Genomic DNA, 27,323 nt, shown 5'->3' on the forward strand with positions numbered 1-27,323 from the left:
TGGCTCTCGGTGAGCAGAAAGTTTGTGCTTACCTGGTTACCCCCACTCTTGGGGTTTACAAACACTAGCAGGGGCTTCATGAGGGGGGACGGGGTGGGCCTGATGATGAAGGGTCTCCAGCGGCCTTCCTGGGAGACAGAGAGCCGTTAATGTGCTTTCCTGCCCTATCCTACCCTTCCTAGCATCTCTGCCACAAGTGAGAACACCCTCATGTATCAGACCTTCCGTGGCCTCTCCACAGGGAACAAGAAAGCTGATGTCCCACATCCTGAGACACCAGGAGCCCAACCCGAGCCAGCATAAACTAGTAGTATGGTCCAAAGGCCTGGATAGCGGAGATTCTCCTCCCCAGTTCCTGGTCCCAACCCCCCCAGCCCAGGTCTTACCTCAGGTCCTTTCTTACTGGATCTCCTTTTGAAGGATGCTCTCTTTTTCTTCTTGCTGGCCTTGAGGGTGTTCTGCAAAGGAATGAAGGATGTGGGTGACTGGGTGTGACTGATAGGTCCCATGGGGGAATGTGTGAAGAGAAAAGGAAAGCCTCACCTGGGGCCTCCGGGCCCGTAGGATCCAGGTGGGTGGGATGACCACGGCTGCATGCACCCCTAGGGAACAGGGCTCCTCAATCTGCTGCAGCATGAAGCAGGACACCTTGCTGTGGTACTGGAAGACAGCCATGGGCGAGGCTGAGCTGTATCAAGGTAAGTCTGGGGACCCAACAGATGCCCAGCACAGGCCCACAGGGTCCACTTACCGCCTGTTTGCACCAGGAACAGCTGATAGCTACGATCTCTTTGCTGTGGAAGGTGAACTTCTGCTGGAAGCCCTGAGGGAGGACAGGGTGGCTAGGGGACAAGGTGGCCTAGCAGAGACCTAGCTATGCTGCTGTTGCCAACCATCCCTCACCCAGGAAAAACAAGCATACTCTTAAAAAAAAAAAAAAAGATCGCGCTATCTGTCTATCTACCAGAAGAGGGCATCAGATCCCATTACAGATGGTTGTGAGCCACCATGTAGTTGCTGGGATTTGAACTCAGGACCTCTGGAAGGATAGTCAGTGCTTCTAACCACTGAGCCATTATGTCCTGCTATATCCACACCCTATCTAGAAATCATTATCAAGGGCTACTATGTGTAGGGCACTGGGGGAAAAAAGTGGAGGAATGAGCTCCTGCATTCTGAGAGCCTGTTGTACTGAGGGAGACAGACAAGCACCAGTGCTGTATGGGGACTGTCCTGAACAGCGCACAAGCCACTGTCCTAGGAGGCAGGGGCCTGCTGCCATCTCAGGGCATCACCCATAACACTCCCTGAGTGCTACTGAATTGATGAATGAAAGGTCATATGGTTCTCAAAGGGCCCCTGGCCATAATACACCCTAAATCAGAAGAAAACAATCCATCCCTTGCTTAACTCAAAGAGCAATGGCACATCCAGAAGGCTTGGGGCTGAATGAATGACAGCAAACCCAAGACTCCACTCAAGAGCTGTTGTCAGTGATCACACTGGACACACAGGACCAGTGGGCAGTGTGTAGCTGGTGTCCTCGGGCAGGGCCCTTACCTTCCCACAGTGCCGACACTTGCCATCCTGGCGTCGCCTGTGGACCCAGTGGTGTCTTACGAAGGTTGGCTGGAGGAAGACAGAAAGGTCATGGGAATGGGTGAGGGTTGGACAGATACGGCCCTGAACTCAGTCCACAAAAAGCCCTCTGCAGTCCCTTGTAATGACATGAAAGGGACTCCACGGGGGAATGAGCCCTGTAGTCTGGAGGGAAGGTTGAATCCCTTAATACACATGTGGAACCCTTCCTATCTGTAGACAGGACAGCTGACTTTCCCTGTGGGTGACCCCAGAACCTCAGCCTAGGAGCTGACCCCCCTGGTGGTAATCGTAGGGAACTGCAGAGATCCCTTAGGAGCCTGGGCCTCAATGCTCCTTACTGCTGTCCTGGACATTTACCTCACGGACATTCCTGGAGCCTGATTCACGGAAGGATGGCTTACAGCGGAAATTGATCTGTGAAACATTGCAGTAACCATCAAAATGTCAGAGTCTTCTTTTGGACAGTCACCTAGAGTCAACCTCACAGGCAAGTAGAATCCCAAATCCTTCCAAGAGCACGCGCGCGCGCGCACGCACACACACACACACACACACACACACACACACACACACACACACAGAGAGAGAGAGAGAGACAGAGAGAGACAGAGAGAGAGAGAGAGAGAGACAGAGAGAGAGAGACAGAGAGAGAGAGAGAGAGAGAGAGAGAGAACGAGAGTGCGAGAGAGCATATGCACTAGTGCTCTGGCTGGTTGTCCAAGAATTCTCTACATAAACCAGACTGGCTTTAAACTTGAAGACATCATATTGCCTTCCAAAAGCTAGGATTGCAGGCATCCCCCACTATCCCAGTATGTGGTACTTCTTTATTTTTCTTTCCCACAAAGTACCTGCTTCAGTCTCAGAAGAGCCACAAGAAAGCCTCACTGTACAATTCAGGGACTAGAGAAGTCGGCCTAAACCAACCTTGCTCAGGGCATTTCTGCTCCTAAAGACACATGATGTCCTGACTTCTGCAGGCCCCAGAGCTCCTGTCTCCCATGCCAGGGCTATTCCCTGCCACCTAAGCCCTGGTCTGCCATTCCTCTCTGCCACCCACCCCCACCTCCCAGACACACTTAACGGTCCTGGGTAAAGAGTTTTACAGGGGTAGCACGTTAAGAGGCACAGGTGAGCTCAGTCAAACCTGAGGTGTGGTGCCAGGAAAAAGTTTGGCAAGTTTGTTTTCCTTTTCTAGAACGGAGAACTGAAGCTAGGACATTGCACACGCAAGGCAACTCCTATATCCCCAGCTCGCAGTGGCTCCTTCTGAACGTTAGGCGGGGCGGGATAAAAACGGGACGCTGGACATCACTGTTATTCATGCCGTTAGGTAACAGTCAGTGAGCCTCACTTCTAGGTCATTCTCATTCTTGGGAATAGGGTACAAGAGCTATCCAGTGGGGAGGCGGGGTTCAAATGTGTGCATTTGACTCCGATACTTGGTCACTATGCTTGCTCGGTCATTCCTGGCAACCTGAACTTGTGTACGTGTATGTGCATGGAGATACGTGAGTGTGTATATCAAGAGGACTTCAGCATTCCGAGGGGAGGGCAAGAAAGGCTGAGCAGCCGCACGCACCTTTTCCAGCTGCCCGATGCAAGGGGTATGCACCACGATCTTACAGGCTGCACACTTTCTTCTGGGCGCTGACTTCGGCTGCAAGACAGAAAGAGGGGAGGGCCTGCGACATCAGGTAACACCACCCTAGATATCATCTCAGGGAGACCAAATACCTTGTTTTTTATGTATGGGGTTCCAGTCCCAGTACTTGTCATCAGACAAAACCCTCTTCTCCTCACCCTGGAGCAGCCCACCGCAAGTGCAACCAGGTAGGAGCAGTGCCCACCAAGGGCTGCAGTTGCTGCCTTGCGGGTCTAGACTCTGCTACACCACCAGGGGGCAGCAGGTCCCACGGAGCTCACTCACCAGCATCTTAGCTACACAGTACTGCTCCCCGACATAGCAGAAATCTCCGGACACGTTGGTCTCAAACCAGATGTGCTCCCCATACGCTGCTGACTCCTAAACCGTGGGATGAGCAGGCTTAGCACTTACCCACCCGCCACCCCTACCCTCCCATCATCCACCTCTCAAGCCTGCTCTAACCCACCACAATTTGCTCTCCTCTCCTGTTTTATAAACACCGTTAAGCCTGGCTCGCAGGCTGCTGCTTCATGGGGCTTTTCTCCCAGTTGCCCCACAAGCCGTGGGTTCTGATTGCTTGGGAGGAGCAGAGCCCAGCAGCAACTGGCACCAGGCAGTATTTGCGCTTCCTGCCTTGCCTAGTACACAGATACTCACACTCCAGTCCACAGTACTCCGGATCTGCCGCTCAGATTCACCGCACGGGGCCCCAGGCGTGGGAGGAGGGGGTGCCAGGTGCTGGAGGCCCGACTTGGTGATGGCTTTCCTACAGAAAGGGGGACAGCTGAAGCCCCAGAGCCAGCTGGGTGCTTGCTAACTCTACTTCCTGTCCTACTACCCAGAAAAACTGCCTCCCATGACTTTCACAGAGTACAAGATAGAGAAACCCACAGAAGCTCGGGTGCCTTGAGGCGCTTACGGGAGATGCACCTCCTCTTAGGCACTACCCAGAGCTGCTTCCAAGTAGTCTCCCCCCAGGCTGGGCAGAGCTTCAAAGTCCTCACTCTGAGCCAGACCCCGGGGAGGCTTCACCACTCGCCCTGCAGACTACTGTTATACCTACATAAGCAGGGTGTTCCAGGGCTGGGGTCCAGCTGACTTCCGCCTTAGAGCTACCTGGCGTCTGCGAGACAGCGGGCGCACCCGGGCTGGGATCATGGGACCTGCTGCAGCGCCCGAGACTCTTGGGCTTCGGCCTCCAAGACCAGGGTGCTGGCCTGAGGGCCACCGCTGGCTGAGGCGACGATAGTGGCCATGCAGGCCCCAAAGAGTATGGCCACACTCCACATCAGCAGGGAGCAGGTATGAGGAGGCTCGGCGCAGGCAGCGAGGCATGGGAAGCAATGGCCAGGAGCCCTGGTGTGAGAAGGGCGTGGTCCTGGTACCTGGCTTGGCATCACTTGATACCTCAGCTGTCTCGTCTCCCTCCTGGGCCCCTTCCTCCTCCTCCTTCATGCTCATGAGCCCAGCCAACAGCAGGGGTGCACCCAGAAGCTGGGCCCCAACAGTGGCAGGCTGTAGGGTTGGCACCACATCCACCATGAAGCGGGGATTGCAGGTAGGGGGTGCAGTGCTGGAGCGCCTGCGGCTGGCACCTCTTGTGCCCACCCCGCAGCTGGGAAAACAGCCCTGGAGCTGTGCACTGGAGCGGCGCCTCTGGGCCAGTGAAGACGAGGCCTGCCCTGCAGGGGAGCGGCGCCGAGCTTTGCCTGTGGGCAGCCCCATGCCACTGGACCTCCGCTGCCTCTCTCCAGGGCCTGGTGCCTTTCGCTGGAAATGCTTCCTAAAGAAGGTCTCCATGCCAGGGGCTGTTGAGCATACAGACTGCAAGTGTCAGGAGCTGGGCCAAGCTGAGGCCCATAGGCAAAGAAGGGGCACAGAGATGTTAAGGATGAGGACACTCTGGCCTCCGTGAAAAGAACTTGAAGGTACCAGGGAGAGCAGGGGAGCCCAGGCTCACAGTTACTGGATAGAGAGCAAACACTGTTCTCAGCTAGCATTCCCTAGATGCTACCCCAGTTTTCAGGAAATGAGGCTTTCCCTACCCAGACTAGAAACAACTGAGACCTGAGCCTAAGGGGCTTCATCTGCTGTGCCAGGAATAGAAACAAAAGGTAATGTGGGAGCCAGGCTCTGCCCGGGTAGACTACAGGGCTCTAGGCATTTCCCTCTCACCTGGCCTTCCTTTTGCCCCTACATGAACAGGTTGGGTTCCTCTCCTGGGATACAGTGCAACTAAGCAAAGACAATAAACGTGGGCTCTCTCGGAAGGCTCTGAGTCCTGATACAATCCCTGTACTCAGCCCCAACCTTGTGCTCAGTCCCTGGGAGAGCTGACTTTCAGAGAGTTGGGAATGCATGCCCTGCCCCCAAGAGCGTTATTGTCTTAGGTGGGGGATGCAGTAAGGGGTTTGGGCTAAGAGAACGCTGAAGCTAGATGCCTTGTACACACATCCCTAAGAACTTTCTGGTACTGCCTCACCATTCCAAAGATTGGATGGAGTGTGGCTATCCAAGGTGTGAGGCCCCCAAATCCCTTAGCTTTCCTGTGGAGGACCCAGTGCACCACACTATCCCCAGGCTCACAAGTCTATGCTTGAGATGGCCCATACTGCCTCCTGCAGAAAGCAGGGACCAGCATCGCTATCCTTGGTGTGTACTGGGCCATGCACGCCATCTAGACGCCTATTCCTTTTACCGACTCCCTGGTCTAGCCTTCCTCCTTCCCAGGCCACTGGATCAAGCTTCTGTGCTCACACCTCTTGAGGAATGGCAGGAAGCCCCCAGCCGGCTGAGGGTGATAGCTCCAAAGAGCAGCCAAGGAGGCCCAAGTCACAGCCATGGACGAGAACTGCCGGATGACACACAATTCTGCCCACTGAGGCCTGGCTGAAGCCCAGAGCACTCAGCAAGAGGAAGGGCGGTCTGAGAGGACGGCCTCGCAGCACAGGTCCACCTGATATGTGCAGCGCCTGCTCTAAGCCTTCCATCTACTCTTGGCAGGTGGCGTTAGAGCCAGTATAGGGCGAAGTAGAGAAAGAAGGGAGTCCAGGGAACAGAGTTCCTGCAATCCGTGCAGGGGGTAGCTGTGCTAGGAAAGCAACATGGAGACTGGACAGGAGGTGAGTTCCAGAGACAGAAGAGCAGACACTGGCAAAAGAGGGCTCACTTCATCCAGCTTTCATTTATGGGATCCACTATGTACACACGCACACACACACACACACACCACACACACACACCACACACACACACCACACAACACACACACACACCACACATACACCTACACACACACACATACCACACACACACACACACACATACACACACATATACCACACACACCACACACCACACACCACACACCACACACACACACACACACACACACACACACACACACAGAGGATGGGAGAGGAGAAAAAGAGAGGGAGACAGACACAGATAACAGATATGGGGGTGGAGGGGAGACAGAGATGGGGGGAAAGAGGGAGAGAGAGAGAGAGAGAGAGAGAGAGAGAGAGAGAGAGAGAGAGAGAACACCAGATGAGGAGGCTAAGGCACAAGAGTAGCAAACACAAAGCCCACAGGCAGAGAGTGTGGAGCAGATGTTGGACCCTGGATGGAGGGGAGACAGTTAGAGAAAGGGCCCACAGTATTAACACCCATCAGTGTTACTCTGTGCCAGACCATGGATGAGCCCTCCACCATCTCACCGCCCCTACCAGAGAGTCCTCTGAGGGAGGCAGGACCACAGCTCCACTATAAGAAAGTGGCAAGAGAAGCCGGGGGTCACACAGCCAGCCAGCCTAGGCCATTTGAGTTAGGGTCCATTTTCTGTCCCAGAAAGAGGAACTTGCAGGCCTAGCTGCCTGCTGTGCCAGGGCACTCGCTTGCCAGCTCCCCCCTAGGGTGTCAGCTCTCCCCAGCAGTCTGCTCAGGCCACTGTGACAGCTGCCTAGTCTGGAGGAGATTAGTCACCCAGACCATCACGCTGCCTGATGCTAGCTAGTGTCACCCAGAAAACAAAAGGCCACAGTTAGTGTGGGGGAAGTGGTGCTATGCTCTCTGGTCAGTGGTAAAGGCTGGGCCCTCCCTGCTGTCCTAGACCTGCATGACAAGACAAGAAGGAAGCAGCCCTTGTTAGGACATATGGCAGCTTACATGCACAACTTCAGGACCCACACACTGCTGGAAGCTCCAAGGCACACCTGTAACCAGTCTCCTCTCCCAGTGCAGCGCAAGGCCAACCCAGTGCAAATGGCCATGCACCACAGGCCTGCCTCAGCTTCCCTGTTTATCTAAGAAGACTGTTAGGACTAGTTAACATCTTACAGCAAGTTCTCCTGAGGGATACTAACACCCCAACACCACTGGGCTCCCATTGCCCCCTCCTGCTGGTCCCATGCTTCCTGTTCAGCTCATCTCCATAGAAACACTGGTCTGCTGGCAGAGACTGCCTGACTCCTCACTTCCTATCTCTGCTGAGGCTTCTCTGGGCAGTTCATGCCTACTACCCCAGCACTTGGAAAGCCAAGACAGGAAGATTGCTGTACGTGTGAAGCCAACCAAGGCTACAGAGTGAATTCTAGACCAGCCTGGGCTACAGTGTATATACCAACTGTTTTAAGAAGAAATACAAAAGGGGAAAAAAAGCTCGGTGCGGTGGGCACCCCTTTAGTCCCAGTACTTCAGAAGCAGAGGTGTGTGGGTCTGTGACTCTGAGGTTGACCAAGACAGTCAAGGCCACACGGTGAGACATCTTAATTAACTAATTCAACTAAAAGGCAGGCAAACAAAAGAAGCTGTTTGGGCCTGCAGCTCCCCCATGGTTCTTCTGAGTGGTCACCTCTTCTCCCTCCATCCCTCAACACCTCTACACACCACACCGTACAAGCAAAGGTCATGGGGGAGGCCCCAGAAAGCTTTCACACCAGCAGCACAGCAAAATGGCTACTTCCTAGGCTTCCTGGGTTTGTCTGGGGAAGCCAGCCACACTCAAGGGGGACAATATAAAAATGCCTCAGAGGGCCACATTAATCTCCTGCTGGCCCCCAGGAGCCTGATGAGGACAGGGTCTATGGGAGATGGGGGATGGCATGAGTGAGACAGGCCCTGTCATGTGCTTCCTCAGCCACCTGCTAGGAAGGGCCCCTGTTCTCCTAGCCAGGCTGCCTCACTCTTGATGCTGACTGCCTACAAGCAGGGGGAAAACAGTGCTATGACAACCCTGGCACAGTGCTGTGACCTTGTCATCCCTAGCACTTAGGTGGCAGAGGCAGGAGGCAAGGCCGTCCTGGACAGTGCAGCAAGCTCAATGTCAGCCTGGGCTACGTGAGACATGTCTGTGAATAAGGAAGCAAGGAGGCAAGCACTTCGGGACCTAGCGTCTACCACCACACCCTCAGCAGGTCAACTAGCCATCCCATCAGCGTTCCCATGTGTAAGACGGCTCACCAACACCCAAGACTGGCATGAGGTGGGCATTCCACTGCCACGATGCACAGAAAGCACTTGATGCCACTTGGCAGACCTGGGACATGGTAGGACCGCAGGGCCTGTGGTCATGCCACCTCCTGAGGTTTGTCTCTGCCCACAGCAGGGGTGGGAACCCAGAAAAGGAAGCGGGAGTGCCCAGGGTGGCCACCACTCACCACATGAGGAACAAAGCCCCCATAGCCATGCCACCTGGGTGTCTGCCTCTCCTGAGGAGTGCCCTCTGCACCTGGCAATAGGCTGGTCCTCAGGAGCTCCTCCGTCTCCAGAGGGACCGGCATAGGACACCAGTGGGGTCCTGCCACAGTGGCTACTTCACGCCATGGGAAGGGTGGATTCTACAGGCCTCTGTTCCATGAAGGCTGGCCTGGGGTAGGGCACCTGTACTCTCGCAGTTCCAGGAGGGCCCGCCTGGCCCGTCAGAGGGACTGCTTGTCAGAAGCCAGCCCTGGCTGCCTGACTCCCACAGCCCCAGGGGTCAGGGGAAGAGAGGAGAGCTGAGAAGGCAGCCAGCTCATCTAGGCTAGCCTGGGCGGTCAGGCAGGAAGTGGACTTCACCAAGTCTCCTCACTAAAGAGACTCTGCTCCAAACACAACGAGGACAACATGCAGGTGAATGGGTGGGCCAGGGCTGAAGGGTAAGAGAGCCATCAGAGAGCCAAGTGTTTCTTTCAGGGTGTCAGCCTGGGCATGGGGGGCCCATCAGGCCCTGTTCCTCTCCCATCAGACTGACGGAGGGCTGGCAAGGAAAGCCCTTATCTAGAGATGGTGGTGCCTGGGTCTGCCCTGATCTACCCTCCCCAAATCCACCCAGACAGTCAAAGAAGGGAACAGGAGGTAAGGAAGAGAGGGGACCCCCCCTCCCCTTTGACCTGATCTGGAAGGCAAGGCAGCAGGCAAGAGGTGGACAAGCAGGTGGGGACTGGGGTCCCAGGCGCCTCCGCTCTTGCTCCAGTTTGCTTGGATTGCGGACTCTGCAGAGCAAGTCCTAGTTTGGAGAGCTGGCTGCAGTGGCTGTGTCTCTGCCCCCTCCCCCTCACTACCCTCCCCCAAGCTGGAGACAACCGTTATGAAAATAGCCCAATTGGTAACCGACTGCACTTCCTCTCCCAGTGGTGGCTCCTGGCCCTATAGCAGGCAGGCGGCAGGCAGTGGGTGGGAGGGTGGGCGGTGCACAAGAACAGGCACTGAAGCCTGGCCTCCTGGCACCTCTCTCCCTGCGTCCTAAGCCAGGCCCAGTGACAGCCATCAATACACTCTTTCCTTCAGTATCAGGCCAGCCCACACAGTGTCTGCATGAGGGAGACAAGGTATATAGAAGGGCAGGAGCGGCCCCCCTGTTAAGGAAAAGGAGACAATCACTGTCCTCCTATGTCCATGGGACAGGTTTTATGGGGTCTTGGACAGCTAAGCACACTGGTTCCAGACAAAACAACCGCAAAAATAATTATCTATTGAGTGTTTCACAACTTAGACAGCCTTTTCTCACCAGCATTATTAGCCAGGAGGTTGGTAATTCCCTTGTGCGGGAGGCTTACTGTCCCTGCTGAACAGATGGTGCACCCGAGGCTCCTGGGAGTCCGTGACTCCTGCCTTAGGAGTAGCGGTGCTGGGACTCCAGAGCCTGGCTCTTCTGGCCCTGTCAAGGGGGTCAGAAGCCTTTCTAAGCTGCCTGGGTCCATGCCAGTTGAAGACTATTTAGGGGAGACCAGCTGGTATGACACCTGCCAACACCCCTCCCCCAACCCTCCCAAGCTCATGTTCCTGCCATTGCTCCCTAGGAAATGGTTGCTATCAAATGTCCTGAGTCCAGAAGCACTTCCCATTTTTCAGAAATAATAATTTCTAAAACTCCTAGAAGAATTTTGTCTGGGGAGCAGGTGATAGGTCCTAAGATTTAACCAAATAGAATCTAAATTTAAGAGCATTAATCATTCAGAAGGTATAGGTAGGTGGACCTTTGAGTTCAAGGCCAACCTAGTCTACATAGTGAATTCCAGGTCAGCCAGGTCTACACAGAGAAACCACATCTAGGGAAAGTTAGGAAGGAAGGAAGGAAGGAAGGAAGGAAGGAAGGAAGGAAGGAAGGAAGGCAGGCAGGCAGGCAGGCAGGCAGGCAGGCAGAGAGGGCAGCAGAGAAAGCAATATTGCATAAAACACAAATCAGTGAAAAGACAGTTTAACTTAAAAACATTATTGCATTTGTTTTGTGTGTGTCAGTGCCACAGAGTACACATGTAAGTCAGAAAGCTTTCCTCCGTGTGAGCCTGGGGATCAAATTCAACAGTCCAACTTAGAAGCAAGTGCCTTTATCTGCTGAGCCATCATGCCACCCCATTTTATGTTTTTGCAAACCTAATATCTGATTTTCTAGCAGCAGCTGGTTCCTGTGAAACATCTGTCCCTGCACAAGATAGTAGGTTGCTCTGGTGGAGGAACATGAAAGAATAAGCCTTACTTTGTGTGGAGTTAGGAAAGGGAGACCAGTTTACCAGGTTTCCAGATAACTATGACTTATTCTAGGCCATCACAAGAAAATATGACCAGTGGTCTTTCTTTGTTTTACTTTCTTTCGAGACAGGGTTTCTATGTATATAAAGCCCTGGCTGTCTTGGAACTCACTATGAGGCTTGCCTCAAACTCAAAGATCCGCCTGCCTCTGCCTCTACCTCTGCGGGGATTAAACCAGTGTGCCACCAGGACAGGCTGACAAGTCTTATTTCTTAAAGGCCAGTACAAGGTACCAAACCCCACCAATGAACAAAAGTTTTACCTAGCAAAGTTTTGATTTTCTTTTGTGGGGTATGGGGTTGACTGTTTTTGAGATGGGGTCTCATTAAGTAGCTCAGGCTAGTCTGGAACTTCTGAGTTCACATGAACACCTACCTTGGCCTCTTCAACAGCTAGGGACACAGGCTTGCACTGCTACAGGGCTATCTTGCATTCTGTAACAGCAAGTGCAAGTCAGAGGTGAATACTGTGTAACTGCGCTATACTGATCTTCCAAAGGTAGATACATTTCCTCACAGAACATCAAAAGCTCATCATCACTTTTGCTGTTTCTATTGCTCCTAACAGTTTCCTGTCCGGTAAAGCTCCTCCCTCCACCAGAAGGTAGATACAAAGTTTCCAAAATTCTAAGTTCTGCTCAAACTCAGACTTCTTGTTGGAAACAAATTTGATATTGTTTTTGAAGTGCCAGGCTCACCTCATTCATATTTAGGAAAATGTATGCTAGCCACCTGGAGTCTGACTAGTTTGTCTAGCAGCTGCTCAGTACCAAAGGTGCCACTGGTCTGAGGTAGTGGCCAATGCCTTTAATCCCAGCACTCAGGAGACAAAGGCTGACGGATCTCTGGGAGTTTGAGGCTGACCTCGTCTACATAGTGAGTTAAAACAGCCAGAGCTATGTAGAAGCCCTACCAAAAGAAAGGAAAGAAAGAAGGGAGCAATCAGCAGAGTACACAGAGTTTTAGCACATTACAGTTGGGCTAGCAGCAAAAATGACTCAGGTAAACTATTTCATCACACAAATTACACATATACACACACAGGTCCATATTTTATTCTCCTGTCTCAGTCTCCTCAATGTCTGTCTCCCCCACCCAGACTGTCCTCAAAGCCCCTACATAGATAGCCACCGTCTGAGTGCTAGGATTGGAGCCGTGCCATCACATGTGGTTTGTGGAGCACTGTGGATAAAATCCCAGGCTTTAGGAATGTTAGGTAAGCATTCTAACTGAACCTTCTCCTCAGTCCAATCCTCTCAACTTTTCTTCCTAAAGAAGCATTAGTATATAGTAGGGCCCTGCTGGCTGTCAATGTTTCCTATCTCTGCCTCCCAGGATGGCAGCACAGTGAATAGGCACACACCACAGCAGCTCAGAAACTATTCCCATGAAAATGGTTTTGTCCACAGCATCCGCAGTACCAGGTCAGTTAGAGACCCATAGATTGAGCAGGAATTCTCACAGCCTGGCAGATGTGGAGTCTACACTGGCACTAACTCCCCAGGTGTAATCCTAGACTATAATGGAGCCAAATGTCAGTGCTATGCCTCTACACCTGACAATCTTCTGCCTAGATCATGGGTCTCCCTTCCCTTCCTCACGACACCTAGCATCTACCTGCTCACAGCTGCCCAGACACCCACTCACTCCAGCTGACCACCCATCTGGTTCTTCAAGCAAAGAAACTCTGGATACCTCTTTCTCTCAGGTCCCTGTGCCTTATTCTTCCACCAAGCAGACAGCTCCCGGGGGCTGGGGCCTGGTGAGCATATGTGGGTGTGGTGTGTCCAGCACAGGGCTGGCAGGGAGCTATGTTTACTTCAGATCAGCTCAGGAGGAAGGAACAGGGAATTCCGTGGGGGAGGGGTTAGCTTTCAGGGATAGGAAGTGCTTCCCCCTGGGTACCCCACCAAGGGCTGGCCACAGGCCCAGGCCACTTCTCTTTGTTTGGGCACAACAACAGCTTTTGTTTTGGTGGCCATCTTCCTCTCCTCTTTGGGAGATCTGGTGGGTGTCACCTGGAGGCCCCTTCCGAGTTGGGAAGTCATTGCACACCACACATTCTCTGTGGCTAGGGAGGAGAGCTGCTGCAAAAGCTTGGGGTACTCAGCCAGGGCCCTAGCTGAACTCCTTGATCAAGTGTCCCCAGCTTCTTCCTTCATGTTTGGGTTCACCTCGGAGTCTAGTCCTGCAGGTGACCCCCTTCAGTCCCCCCGCTGCCCCAGAATTATTTGGGAGCACTCGCTGGCAACTGAGAAGGTCCTGGGCCTGACAGTCTGCATGCACACATGAACCCTCACGTGAATGTGTGGGTTCACGTGTATCATCACGCCATAACGCACATGTAAAGGTTAGAGGACAATGTTCAGGGGTTGGTTCTCTCCTTGTACCATGTCAATTCCGGGGATCGAACTCAAGCCATCAGCTTGGCAGCAAGCGTCTTTAACCTCTTAAGTCATCTCTCTGGCCCATTTTCCTACTTTCATATGTTAACAAACACATGCTTCACTTGGCTGGCTAGTTATTATTTATTTATTTGAGACAAGTTGGCCTTGAACTTCTGATCCTCCTGCCTCTACCTCCCAAGCATTACCACCCCAGCTTAGGCAAATATTATCTACTAATGCTGATTTAATTACCAGTTGGTGCTGCTCATCCTTGTTATCTGTCCTCACAGTACCAATGAGCACAATGCAGTTCAGGGGCTAGCCCAAGGACTACGGTGACAAGTGGCAGAGCTTCAATGAAAGCCCAGTAGTTCCACACTGGCAAGTCTGTGTGTGCCACTTGGCACATGGACAAATGACTCTATTCTTGCCACCTGGAGTCTCTATAAAGAAAACCAGTCCCCTCTGTTGACTGAACTCAACCTCTCATCTTGTAAGAGTTTGCTCAGACACTGGCTCTGCCAGAAAGTTCTCCCCAGGACCCTCTCCTGGGGGAGGTGGGGAGTTTAGCAGCTCCCACACTCAGGCCCTCTTCTGGTTATTCTGGGCCACCAGCACTGACCTGCTAGGTTGCGTGCCCTATGAGGTCACAGACCTGGGACCTTATATCACTACTAATTGCATCCCCTCTTGTTGCACATGGCCTGAAGAATGAAGAGAGGGCTAGTGAATGGTCCCTACTTAGCCTTGGTCAGGCTGACAGCAGATGGTTCAGGCTGGCTGACCAACTTCTCAGGCCCCACTGCCAGCATTGGGTAGATAAGTCTTACAGGCAGCCCTGAGACTGACAATCTATGGGAATGCTAATGTTTCCCTCACTCTCCCCGGGTGGCTATTTTGTTGTACCCATGCCCCTAAATCCCATCCCCCTTGCTCATGTGCCTGTAGCAAATTTCAATCCCCCTATCTGCTAGGAGATGGACCCCTTACTTCTATTCAAAATTTAATGTTCACTAGTATCCTTAGAATCAGCCCTCTGGCTCCCAGATCCCCACCTGGTCCCGGGGCACCAATGAATGCCACACGGGGCTTTTCTTTTTTCTTTCTTTTTTTAATGGTTTAGAGAAACATTGTTGTTTAATGGTAAAGCCCAGCACACTCCAGCACCAGAACCGGCATGGAGTCTGCATAGCAGGGATGGCTCACACAGCGAAGAGGATGAGGAAGGCGACCATCAGAAGAGCCCCATGGCCTCTGACAGGGCAAAACCCAGGATGGCATAGGAGAAGAGCTGCTGCTTGAGAGACGGGTTCCTGGCATAGCCAATAATCAAGCTGCCAAACATTGCCAATACCAGCCTCTGACCCAGCCACATCAACTGTGGTGGCCCAACTCCAATAAACTGCTGCTCTGTTGATGTCCCCGGAAATACACTGGTTGCAATTCCACTGTTTAGATGGGGCCTCTGGTCTACTCAGGAGGGAGGCAGAGGACTGATTAGACCCCTGGTACAGGAGCAGATCAGAACTGGAGAACCAAGCAGTGCCTTGGTGGTCTGCATTTTTCAATCTTGCGGCTTTAGCCCTTGGTACCCAGGGCTTTTCTTACTGCTAAAGCAAGAACTCTACCAGAACACAAGCAGCCACCTTGCCCTTGGAAGGGTTTAGAGTTCTGCCCCTGACCAGCTCTATAGCCGCGGGCTAAGAGGCTTCAGTTATCCTCGCCTCAACCTCCTTGTCTGACAACTTGGACTCCGGGGGCTCTAGGGATTGCTTTAGGCTAGAAAGAGAGCGCTTGTTCACAGTAAACATTTCCTCAGTTTAATGAGCTTCAGAAAAGGAAATAAATACCTCCAGAGGCGTAAAAATTAGGGGAACCACTTGGCAAGACAATTCGGTAACATCTATCTCAGCCAAGATATACGGGCCAGAGCACTGGCGGAAAAGAACACTCAGGGAGCTCAGCATACGCGAGGGATCTCTGGTGACTGCAAGCAACAGGGAGAACCTAAAAAGGTTAATAAGCTCACGCCTGGAGTCCAGGCACCAAGGAGCCTAAGGGGAAGGGCCGTTTCTAGTTCAAGACTCTGCCTCAAAACCAAACTAAAACAAACAATACCCCTCCCTCAGATTACCCCCCCCTTTTTTTCTGAGATAGGGTGTGGCTATATAGTCCAACCTGGCCTAGAACTCACATAACCCAGGCTAACCTCAAACTCAGCATCCCCCTGCCACAGCCTCCAAAGTGCTAAGATTACATACATGAACCTCTCTGCTCAACTAAGGCATACCATTCATATCAAAGTAAGAACCATCCAGCATCTGGGGAGATAACATAAAGTGCCCACTATGCAAGCATGAGTATCTGCTATGGACCCCAGCATCAGCCGACAAAAGTCTTAATCTCTTTAAAAGATCTCCAGAGGAGCTTACTCTGATCTCAACCCTCAACGGCTAGGGCAGGAGGATTGCCATGAGTTCAAGGTAGGTTTAGGCAATAGATGCCTTAACCCCTATCTTTCCCATCCTCCCTAAAAACTAAAAAAGGCCATGAGAGGGAGACCAGCTGCCCAGTGTTGTCTTGGGTCTCCCCAGTCTGGTCTCAACAACGAGTCACTCATTGTGTGGCATAGCAGGCAGACCTCAGCTTTGCTCTCCCAGGTCAGACAACAGGACTTGCCTCCAGGATGCCTTCCAGAGGTGGGTGGGCAGCAGCAGGTTGTATCAGTGGGCTGTCTATGTGGGCTAAGGAGCAGGAACCAACTTGCCCCCTTTCACAACCACCCCCGGCTTTCTCTGTAAAATGTCAGCAAGCTAGGGAAGGGGGGTGGAGAGACAGACAAGCTGTTAACCCACAAGATGCTGGGGCGTGGGTGGTGCAGGCTCAGGCTCCCAGACAGCTATTTTGGCATGTGCTATGATGGTGCTCAGCCCTGGCAGGGGAGAGGCCTCTGTGGGAGCTCTGTACTGGCACTCTGCCAGAAGGAGGGGGAGCAGGTCTCTGCGAGTAGAGGGAAAGAGGAGGCTGGGTATGAGTGAGGCCTAATCTCCTCCTCAGGACACAGGCCACTCACTGACCCCAGGCTATCATAGGATCCTCTAACTCATCTCCCAGTATTCTTCCCCTGGCACCTAATAAAAGGTCATAGGTGTGCCCTTCTCCTCGTCCAGCTCTAGGATGGCTGTCTTCCAGCCTCAGGCTGCCTACCCAGCACAGTATCTCTACAGCCAGTCTGCTCCTGCTGAAGGGACCCAGAGGGGGTCACGTTCTAGGGGCAGAGCATCTCACGTGTCTCTGGCAACTTCCTAGTGAGGTACAACTCTCTCGATAAACCCAGACAGAATCAAAGACCTCCTGAGCTCTGCAGGTTAGTGTGAAATACAAGAAGGGAAGTGTTAATAACCAGGTGCTATGGAAAGATTTTTGGGCTGAGTCCCAGGGCAAACTTCATGACCTTTATGAGCCTTGGTCTGTTTCATCCATAAAATGAAGTAAACCCACCGAGGTCATCCTTGTGATGAGTCTATGAAACCGGCAGACGATGAGCTTGGAGTAGCCAGTGGTGGCCAGAAAGGGAGATAAGCATCATTCACCTGAACACAGGTGTGTGGGAGGGGCTGGAGGAGCGCTCAATTCTCCCACCCACCCTTCCTCTGTGGACCACAGCTCTCGTCCCACGAAGACCTGTTCTCTCAGCATGCCCTTAGCTAAGATAGGGGCAAGGGTGAGGGGGCAGGCGTTTGGTCTAAGCTCTCTGCCTAGCCCTTTCCACCTAGCCCGTGCCAGCTAGGCTCAGGGCTGAGATCCAAGGAGCTGGGGGACGCATACTACAAGATGCTCATACTCTAAGGGCATCCAGGGCCTCACATGAAACACACAGGTAGTGGCTGAGTGACAGCACCAGGAATGTCTCCAGGAAAGTAGCTGTGAGCCTCAAGCAAGCAGTGGTTCTCAATCTTCCAAATGCTGTGACCCTTCAATGTAGTCTCCATGCTGTGGTGACCCCAGCACCTCCACCATAAAATCATTTTTGTGGCTGTAGTGATTTCATAACTGCAATCTTGCTGTTGCTATGACTCGTTATGGAGATACCTGCTTTCTGATGGTCTTAAGCAAACAACTTAGGTCATTTGACCCCCAAGGAGGCCATAACCCACAAGCTGGGAACCACTGGCCTAATGGTAAGTTTACCTTCCTGCACACAGTATTCCCTCCCTGAGCTGACAGCGCAGGAAGGAAGTGGGAGACAGGGTGGGGGTGCCAGTGATGAATGCAGGTGAGACTGTGGAGTCCTCTGATGTAGCACAAAGGAACTTGCCCCTGGCTGGCTGTAAGACCTTGGCTGAGCCCAGGCTACTTCACTGGGCCTTGATCTTCAGGGACAGGGAAAGGTGGAGCTAAGTGATAAGGAAACACACCCCATCACCTCACCCTCTGGCAGCTAAGGTCTCCCCACAGCAGGTGCAAGTGGTCTGCTAGAAGAAAATCCCGGCCCAGTGTTCTTCCCCTAAGGTAGCCTTGGCCCCCTGCTGTTGTCACGGTGATACTGCAGGACAGGTTCCCTGGTAGCCCTCTGGCCCTCTGTGCTAGATAGAGGTACCAGTACTTGTTTTAGGGACCAGCCCAAGCTGCAGAGCTGGCCAACCCGCCCATCAGCCTCCCCTTCTTTGCTCGGAGAAACATGGAGAGTCCTAAGAAGGCTTTCAGAAAGATGCAGACAGGCCTGCTGCTTTCCTTTCCAGACACAGCTCCCAAGCCTAGGCTTTCTCTGCTGGGGGGAAGGGGGCACTGACGGGAGTCCTTCCTCTGTCCTTGACTGAAAGGACCCCCTCTCTCTACTGTCTTATATTAAGTACAAATCCTTGTCAGTCCACACGTGGGGATTTGACCTTTGTTATGGTGACAAAACGAGAGGAACTGTTCATTCCCGCCCCTGACAAGTAAGCCGGAAACTGCAACAATAGACAGTAGACAGGGACCAGAATTCTTCCTTCACCTGCCAACCTGAGCCAGCTCTGTACCTGGGCACGAGGCTGTAGTGGGAACAGTCAGTTGTGCCCGGCTCAGCCACTGAGGTCCCTCTTCCCCAAGCTGGCAGGAACCCAAGGTTCTACAGCCACCTGGACTATTCTCAGAATTAGCCTAAGCAAGACAATTGATTCACTCAGATTCCTTTTGCCCTCAGACATCCTGGCGCCACAGACAGGGGTTCTCACCCCTGAAAGAGAGCCATCCCTCCAGGTGTCCCTCCCCATTCACTGCAAACCACCCCAAGCTGGGGCTGTTTCTGCTCATCCTGCTCCAGGCACCTCTGCCAGCCTTGTCTTCGGGACTATGCGGCATAGGCCCCATGTGGCACAGCTTCTAAATGAGACCTATTGTGTCAAACCCGCTCCACAGGTGTGCCTCCTGCCCTCTGGGAGCTTATGACTTTGAGACTAATGAAGGACAGAGACGGCAGACTCCCAGGGGCTTGGACTACCAAAGCTCCTTCTGTCAAAATGTGTATGGTGCCAGGTAATTTATGATGCCCCTGGGGTGCAAAACCAGCCAATCCACAATCTAAGTGACCTGCCTAGGACCAGGCTGTTGGCTAAAGGCCAGAGGGTGAGTCCGTCCCCTCTCCATGGGGCTGGTTCTAGGCAACTGTCCCCACTGGAGGCTGGCCCAACCTTAGGGTCAGAAAACCTGTATGTAAAGATTCCACCTGCTCTACTCAGGGTAGAACCAGATGACAAGCGCACGTGTTTGTGTGTGTGTGTGTGTGTGTGTGTGTGTGTGTGTGTGTGTGTGTGTGTTAGAGTTGATACCTCTCTCCCCCTTTTTCCTCTGAAAGGGGCTGACAGTTCCCACCATGAAGAAGTGAGGTGGGATAGAGTTGGAGGGGGGAAGAATCTATAAGGGAGAAGTCGTGCCTCAGCACTGTGTGTCACTGGACTGAAAAAGAGAGCAGGGCAAACTGCTCCCCAGACCCCACCCAGCGATGCCAGTTGAATGGGGCAGGGGTAGGTTTGAAAGGAGACACCATGGACAAGGTTCTCCTTGACCTGATACAAATGGCACACATGTGCCCCCGCCAAGCCCACAGCAGACACTGGTAACTGTTCACACACTCTGCCCCTGAGCCAAGGACAGAGTTCAACGCAGCCTCAGAGCCAACACTCATCTGGTGTCATCTGTGACCCTGTCTTCTGGCCTGTTCACTTATGAGGTCCCTCAGCCCCGAGGTGTAAGTGGCAGAAGCGTGTGGTAGAACGCAGAGGTTGAAAGTCCAAGGAGAAACAAGAACTGTGTTATAAATGAGCACGGAGCCTAGGAAAAGATGGAGGGACGGTCTCAGCTGAGGACTTCCAGGTGCCAAAAAGCACAGCGGGGCTACATGAGCAGCCTCAGGTAAAAGGACAGAACCTGGACTGGGGCACTAATCCAAATGTCTGCTCCTCTTGTCGCCTGACCATCAAACGAAGTTAAAGGAGGCCTGGCACCAATGGGCGCAGATCTTGAAGGCCCAAGTCTGCCAGAGGAGCCTTTCCCCATCACCAGTTCCAGAGTCTTCAGTTTTTAAAGAACACCACTGCCCCCCCCCACCCCATACAGAACACGAGCTGCTGCGCCCATGCTTCTAGAGGCCTTCTTCCATTCTTCCACTCTCTCCTTGATGAGCATGCTCCCACCCCAGGGGCCCTGTGACAGTGTGCTATCACAGAATCACCTGGGAAGCTCTAGGAAAAAACTCAGGCTCACTTCTAGAGCTGAGCAGGCGGACATGCTGATGGTAAGATCTAAGAATCTACCCTCTTACAGCCGCCTGGGCCTCTGTGATGTTATATTGGAGATCCTGGTAGAGAGAAGGGGATATGGATTTTGGAACCGGATCGACCTGAGTTCAAATGCCGTCTCTGCCTCTTACATGCTGTGTGACTCTGGGCACATGGCTCCGTTCTCTGACAGTATGTTTATTTCATCTACAAAAACGGAAAAATAGAACCTATCCTGCTTATTTTAGAGAATTATATAAAGGTACTCAGCACTTCTGCTCGATCCTCTGTTGAACATGCCCAAGGCTCATCCCTGCATCCACAAACCCGTGCTCTTCAAAATGAGCGCAGCTTCAGGTCAAAAGCACTCAACACTAGGTACCCTTCGGGCAGCAACAGGAAGCCTTTGGGGTGCCCCTCCCTCCCCCCAGGAGCCTGTGAACACTGGAGGCTACATCCTGCAGAGCTGGGTGTAAACTGCTCTATCTTGCAGGGTTGTGGGTAACAGAAGTATTGGAAGTGTTACTGCCTGCCCCCTTGTATAAGATCTGGAAGCCCGTGTGGCTTCTCAAAAGCCCACGGAGCTCCATCTGCCAGCGCCAGGATCCAGATCTCCTGTGTGTGGTGTGGTGTGTGCTTAGCAGCACACTGCAAGAGCAAAGAGCAGGGCCCTTGCGGGGTGAACCAGGCAGAGGGCATAGATCAGCACCACAGGCACACCGCCCACACAACAGAGGAAAACCACACAGGTTATTAGTAGGTAAGTCTACCCTGGAAAGGGCCCAGGCAAAGCTCAAAAGGGGCCAAAGACAGCAAAGCCTTAAACAGTCACAAAAACGAAGAGAGAGAGGCCCTGGGCAGAGTTTGAGGTCAGAGTCCGATCAGAACTCCAGGGTTCTTAGCTGATTGGCTGCAAGCTCTTCAGTCACCAAAGAAATTTCAGAGGTCAGACAGGAAAAAAGAAAGGAGGAAGAAAAAAAAAAAAGATCAGGGAGCTAGGTAGGATACTCTTGGGTGGCACCTTATACCAGGGCTTTCCCAGCAGGCACAGGCGGACACACTGCCTGCACTCAGTCTTTCCATACCCTCCCTCAAGTTTTTTCATCACAGTCATGGTCAAAGCTCTGTCACAGGTACAATATGGTGATGTTTTGGGTGCTTGGGGAAAGGGCAAGAGGAAGCTTGAACAGCCAACTCTGATTCAAAAGTACAGGCCACTTCGTCCCTTTCCAAAGCAAGAGCTGGAAGAAGGTGGGGAAGAGATGGTGGTCTAGCACAGGGAGAAGGGGCTATCTTCATGCTATCTAAGAGCAAAGTAGAGCAAAAACGCTTGACACCCACAGTCCCAAGAAGTTTAAAACATCGAGTAATTTAATCAGTGACCTGGGGACAACCATGTGCTGTGGCAAATCACAGTGACCACAATCAGCAGACGCCAAGCAGTGGTAGTTGGCAAATAGGTTCCAGAGAAGCACGAAGGGTTGTATGACCGCCCCCACCACGCTGGTAACTAGAGGCTCAGGGAGACTTGTCAAAAGAGCAGTGGTGACCAGTCGTAGGGTCCCTGACTGCTGGTGCCAAGGAGTTGGGCTGACTCTGTCTCCCTGCAGGAGGGTTAGGAGCTGACCCTGTCAAGGCACTAAGGACGAAGCGCACTACCAGCCGGTGCCAGCGCGCGCACCACCCGGACCGCCTGTGCCTGGCGCTTGGATACCCACGCTGGGACAGCCTGTCCCGCCGCCGCCCGGCTCACCTGTGCCCAAAGAGCCGCAGCCCCGGGAAGCGCCTCTTGGTTAAGCGCCGCGGAGCCTTGTCCGGCTCCGGATCCGCGTCGCGCTCGGAGCCGCTGGACGAGGCGGAGGCCGACTCCGAGTCGCTGCTCCGGGCCTCGGGGCTGGGGTCCCGCGGCTCCATCCGGCCCTAGCCCCGGCCGGCAGCGGGCTCGCGGGAGACGCCCATGCCGGGCCGGCGGCCGGAGCTCAGCACGCCGGCTCCGCACCGCCCGCCAAGCTCATGGCGAGCGCGCGCTCCGCCCGCCCTGTGCTGCGCGTCCCCGCGACCCACTCCCAGGTGCCGGGGAAGCAGCCTCCGCTCCAGGAAGTGCCGACAGCCGCGGCCGCAGGACCCCGCATAGCTGGCCGGGCCTCTGCCTGCCCGCCCGCCGCCGAGCACGCCCCCTCGGCCGCACAGCCGCACTCGCCCCACGGCGCCCTCTGCCGGTCTCAAACCTTGTCGCAAGCCCGTCGAGGCTGCCTGGGGGCGGGACTTACGAGGGCACCACCTCCAGCTCCGTGGCCAGCCTGCCTGTAAGGGACTGACTTCCTGGCCCGAGCCGCTCAAGCTGTTTCCAGATGTATGATTCCCCCCCCCCCCCATGTCCTCCTCCACCAAACAACCTACACGATCAAAGTACAAACACGCGAGGGCGGCTGTCACCACTTCTCCCGCATCCACAAGTTATATATTGCTCTCTTGCGCCCACTCAGCCACTCATGCGCTCTCTACCCTTACCCCCTTGGCTATCCATAAGTGCACCCACAGACAAAAGTCACACAGCGTTCTCCCTACACAGCAGGCACGCCCCTCACATGGAATTATCCTCAGTCATCAAACTCACACTTTTCTCTCACATTCAGGACACCAAAGCCATTCAATTACCTTCACACAATCACAAAGAACTTCAATGTTCCACTGACACAGTCATCCTTCTACAGCTATTCACAATGGCTTCAACCCTTCACCCACTCCTAACATAGGGAAATTTTCCCAGCACAATGTTCAATGTTCCCTTGAATCCTTATGCTGTAAGGATGAGCTATGGTACTTCCTACACATTCAAATACACACAAGGACAACAGTTACAACCTACACACTCATTCACATATACACCCATATAGAAGACAATATCTCCTACACATAGATATCCCTGAGGGCAGTGGTTACAAAGACCTCATATTTCACATACACATCCAGAAATATTCTTCATGTTTGACAAACGTTCTCCTCCAGAAGGGAGACCAGTTTGGAACAAGAAGTCACCCAGGTGACATACCATCCACATACATTTGGGAATCCACAACTCAGGTGGTCTCTAGATGCTGCAGGACTGTGCCAGGAAGACCTGGAAGTCAGTGACCCTGGTCACCTCCTCCCCAGATCATGCCACCCTGATGCCTACTGTTTCAGTTAGCCCTCGGTTCTAGAAAACCACATCCTGTGTTGCCTTCAATCTCACCCTTTCCTTTGGGGCTGTGGCAGCCCGTTTTCCAGGCCTTGCCTGCCACAAATAGTCAAAGCTAAAGGGCTGTGACCCAGGGACAAGCCTGTGGTTCTAAGCAACAGTCAACACCCCGAAGCCCAGCACTTTCTCTTACACACTGAGTTTCTAGAAGGCCTGGAGAAGCTGGCTTCAGATGTCCAGTCAGCAATGGGGACCAAGCTGGATAGGAAGAGGGCCTGACCCTGGCTTCCTGGGGGTACACATGTTTTCTTTGAGGAAGTCATCGGGTGGTTATCACCAAGTTCAGTGGGAAAAGCTGGGGGCAGGGGAAGGGGGTAGTTCGAAGATGCCATTGAGTTTACACAGTCCTTGAAGTGGATTTGAGAAAACTCCCACATTGTGTACTACAGTCCTGGGAGGGCTCTTCTCCTGACAACCCCTGCCGTTCTCTCTCAAATTCAATCTCAGAGCGAAGCCTTCTATCAAATTACCCCAAACCTGGAAGCATCAGCGCTACCTCCAAACTTCTCTAGATTGTGCCTCCATGGAATAACTGGGAAATGGATGGGTGAACCCATTTCTGCCATTCTTCCACACTATATAGAAAGTTCATAGAAGGATGAGGTTTCTGTGCCCATCCCAGGCCACCCTTGTACCTACTGTGTCTGGGGAACCTCAGCTGGGATCTGTGGCACGTCCCAGGAGCGGGAGCGCCACATCTGCCTCAGTGCCCCTGGCAGCTCGGCTTCTTTCGTCCCCAGCACCTTCGCGGGGCCCACAGCAGCAGCCACATCGCAGCCTCCCCCGGCGCTGTGGCCAGCCCCCAGTGCGCTCATCCTGCCCAGCAACTCTCTTCCTCTTTCCGCACTTCCTGACGTGGGGGGGGGGGGTTGAGGGGGGGACTGCTGCTAGAGGCCGGCTGGAGGCTCAAGCCGAGGACCACAGGGCTTCTCGGCGCCTTCCGCTGACTGGGACTGGGGCCCGAACACTGGCAAGGCACACAGCTACAAGAGAGTGCAGGGGCAGGTGGGGACAAGCCCAGCCTAGCAATCAAGAGACAACTCCAGGAGTCAAAAGCTGCCAGGCACCCACTAGACCTGCCTGGGCTGGAATTTGCACCCCAGCTCCAGGCCTTTACTTTCCAAATAAAGTCTCTGAATTTCACCTCTTGGTCCTCTAATGGTCTCTCACTTCCTGACATACCTTGTGGTACACTGGTCCCAGGTACACAGACTGGCTAGAGCCTGTCCTGTCGGTGTCTAGCTCTCTCTTAGCATCTTGTATGCACCATACCTTTCAACAGAGCTAGCCACACAGGGTGGTGGTGTACTGAAAATTGCAGAGGGTAGAAGACGCCAGCTCATGTTCAGTTTCTCCCATCTGCCAGCAGTGTGATCTGGACCAGGCCACAAATCTTCTAAAGATACCTTACATTTTTAGGGATGTGGTTATAAACAATAAATCAGTGACTACTTCTGTCAGAGCGCTTTGGGGAGCCTCAGTTTTTCTCATCTATAGAACAAATTGTAGTTTGGACTCATTGGGTTGTAAGTGGATTAAATAAGAGGTGAAAGGGGTTATAGACAATTTAGGAAATACCGGTTGGTACAACTTATGCTTAGGGCACTAGATTAGAGCAGGGGTGGAGGAAGCAAGTTGTACCTCCACAGAACCTAGAGCCTAGAAGCGGAAGACAGTCAGAAAAGACAATCCATGCCTGTTAGGCAATGAGATGTGCTATTTTAAAAAGAGAGAAAGGGGAAGCCGAAATGAATGGGGTGGGGGGAGGTGGCAGTCATGGGGATTTGGCAAGGAGGTGACATTTGAGGATGGACTCAAATGAATCATGAGAGTGAACAGACCATGTGACCATCTGGAGGATAGCATTGTGGATGCAGAGAACAGTAAAGCATGAGTTCCAAGCACGGATGAGGCAGTGTGGCTAAAGAACTGGGAGGCAGGAGGATGCTGGAAGGGTCTAAAAAAATCTGAGGCCAAACTGTCATGGAGTCTGAGGCTTCCGTGAGGGGCTCAGAAACACTAGTGAGGGTCAAGCTTGCTCCTTAGTCTTCAGGCAGCTTAGGGAGAAACTGGAAACTTTCTAACCATTTATAATTAGTTCTTTAGTTGTGTGTGTTTGTTACTCCGGCCAGACTGAATTTCTTGAGGATAGAAACAGTGTCAATTCGGTTCACAAAGACAAACACTACAGCATCTGCTGACAGTGCTACTAGCCCTCTGTGCCCCGCTGGCCTTCACTCTTGTATTCCTCCTGACTAGAGCATAGTAGCTTTCAATAACTTACCTGAGGCATGTAAAACTTGAATAATTAATACTCAGTATAATAAGCACTTCTGGGCCAGAAACCTTACTGCATATATAATTACCTCATTGAATCCTTTAATGACCCTATCAGGTATAGCTTGTTATTTTTCTCTTTTAAAGTTATAAAACAGATGAAGTCAGGCACCATGGTGCCTGCCTTTAGTTCTGTCACCTGGGAGACTGAGGCAAGTGGATCTCTAAGGCCAACCTTCTCTGCATAGCAAGTTCCAGACCAGACAGAGCTATATAGCACGGTGTGGTCTTAAAAACAAACAAACAAACAAACAAACAACAACAACACACACACACACACCCCAGTTACATTTATTTCTCTGTGTTATGGCATATATATATATATATGAGTGTGTGGGTGTCTACTTGTGCCCCCATGTGTGGAGGTCAGAGGACTGTTTGCAAGACTTGGTTCTCTCCTACTGGCATGTGGGTCCTGAACATCCAACCCAGGCCCTTAGGCTTACAGCAAGCATCCTTACTCTCGGAGCCATCTTGCCAGCCCTGTTTTCCTCCTTCTATACTGGGAAACAGGCACAGAACTTCTAATCTTACTTGTCTAAGATCTTCTTGCGTTGAGATTAAACCCCTCAAAAATGGTTTTTAACACACACACACACACACACACACACACACACACACACACACACACACACATATCTAACCCCAGGGTCCAAGATCCCTTGTCCCCTTGTCCTTCTAAGATTTGAGGTCAAAGTCAGGCTCTGTATCCGTTTTTCTAACTGCTGTCCCTTGAACATGTCACCTCTGAATCCTTCAAGATGGGCTCTGTGTGGTGGGCCTATCAAGACTTTAGGCCAAGGTCTACTCTACAAGGAGGCTGTGCCAAGGCCCAGCCTTCCTCCCCCAGGCCTTCTGCAAGTAGCTCGGGCAGTTAAACAGAGGAAATGGGGCTGGGCTTGTTTTCCATCTGGACAGGCAGAGAGCAGGAAATGGTGCTCCTGGAGGGGAAGCCAGGCTGCTGGAGGCTTTGAGTTGCAGGCTCACTCTGACTTTGTGGTCAGGGTGACTTTGATTGAGCTCACACGATACAAAGCTGTCAATGCCAGCTCTACAATCCAGGTTGGGAGGGGAGGACAAGGCTGGGAGGGACAGGTGTACAGGGCTGGGGAGGATGCCCTTGGCTGTTCCTAGGACATACTCCAGCACTTGGGAGCTAGGGAGCCCTCAGAATCCACCCAGGTATACACAGGAAGAGCAATCTGGGTAAGAAAATTATTCTGGGCTTTGCCGAAGCCCCTGAGGATGAGGCGTTCTACTTTCTGTGGCCTGGATGAGCAAGTGGGAGCTGGGGAAAAGAAATGTACCAGGCCACCAAATATTCAACCCACGACCTGGACA

At 52.8% G+C, this 27,323-nt stretch overlaps 1 protein-coding gene and 1 pseudogene across 8 annotated transcripts in view; both read right to left on the reverse strand.

Moving 5' to 3' along the window:
* Dgkz (diacylglycerol kinase zeta) overlaps window positions 1-27,323 on the reverse strand; it is a 42,044-nt gene that overhangs the window by 7,393 nt on the left and 7,328 nt on the right. Inside the window, exons 1-11 of one of the 8 annotated variants that reach the window (XM_006234594.5) lie at window positions 9,622-9,893; window positions 4,314-5,058; window positions 3,908-4,016; window positions 3,533-3,628; window positions 3,185-3,262; window positions 1,960-2,016; window positions 1,561-1,629; window positions 752-823; window positions 544-660; window positions 387-458; window positions 33-128 (exon numbers count right to left, since the gene is read on the reverse strand). In XM_006234594.5, the coding sequence (XP_006234656.1) occupies window positions 33-128; window positions 387-458; window positions 544-660; window positions 752-823; window positions 1,561-1,629; window positions 1,960-2,016; window positions 3,185-3,262; window positions 3,533-3,628; window positions 3,908-4,016; window positions 4,314-5,050 (1,503 nt within the window). In that variant the 5' untranslated portion in view covers window positions 5,051-5,058; window positions 9,622-9,893. Of the gene's footprint in view, window positions 1-32; window positions 129-386; window positions 459-543; window positions 661-751; window positions 824-1,560; window positions 1,630-1,959; window positions 2,017-3,184; window positions 3,263-3,532; window positions 3,629-3,907; window positions 4,017-4,313; window positions 9,894-22,157; window positions 22,507-24,280; window positions 24,615-27,323 lie in introns of those variants that run through there. The other 7 variants (XR_005501992.2, NM_001415152.1, NM_031143.3 and 4 more) reach the window with 7 other exon arrangements.
* Window positions 10,615-22,146, reverse strand: Atp5mc1-ps1 (ATP synthase membrane subunit c locus 1, pseudogene 1; annotated as a pseudogene).

Source organism: Rattus norvegicus, chromosome 3 (assembly GCF_036323735.1).
Source record: "Rattus norvegicus strain BN/NHsdMcwi chromosome 3, GRCr8, whole genome shotgun sequence".
Classification (NCBI taxonomy): Eukaryota; Metazoa; Chordata; class Mammalia; order Rodentia; family Muridae; genus Rattus; species Rattus norvegicus.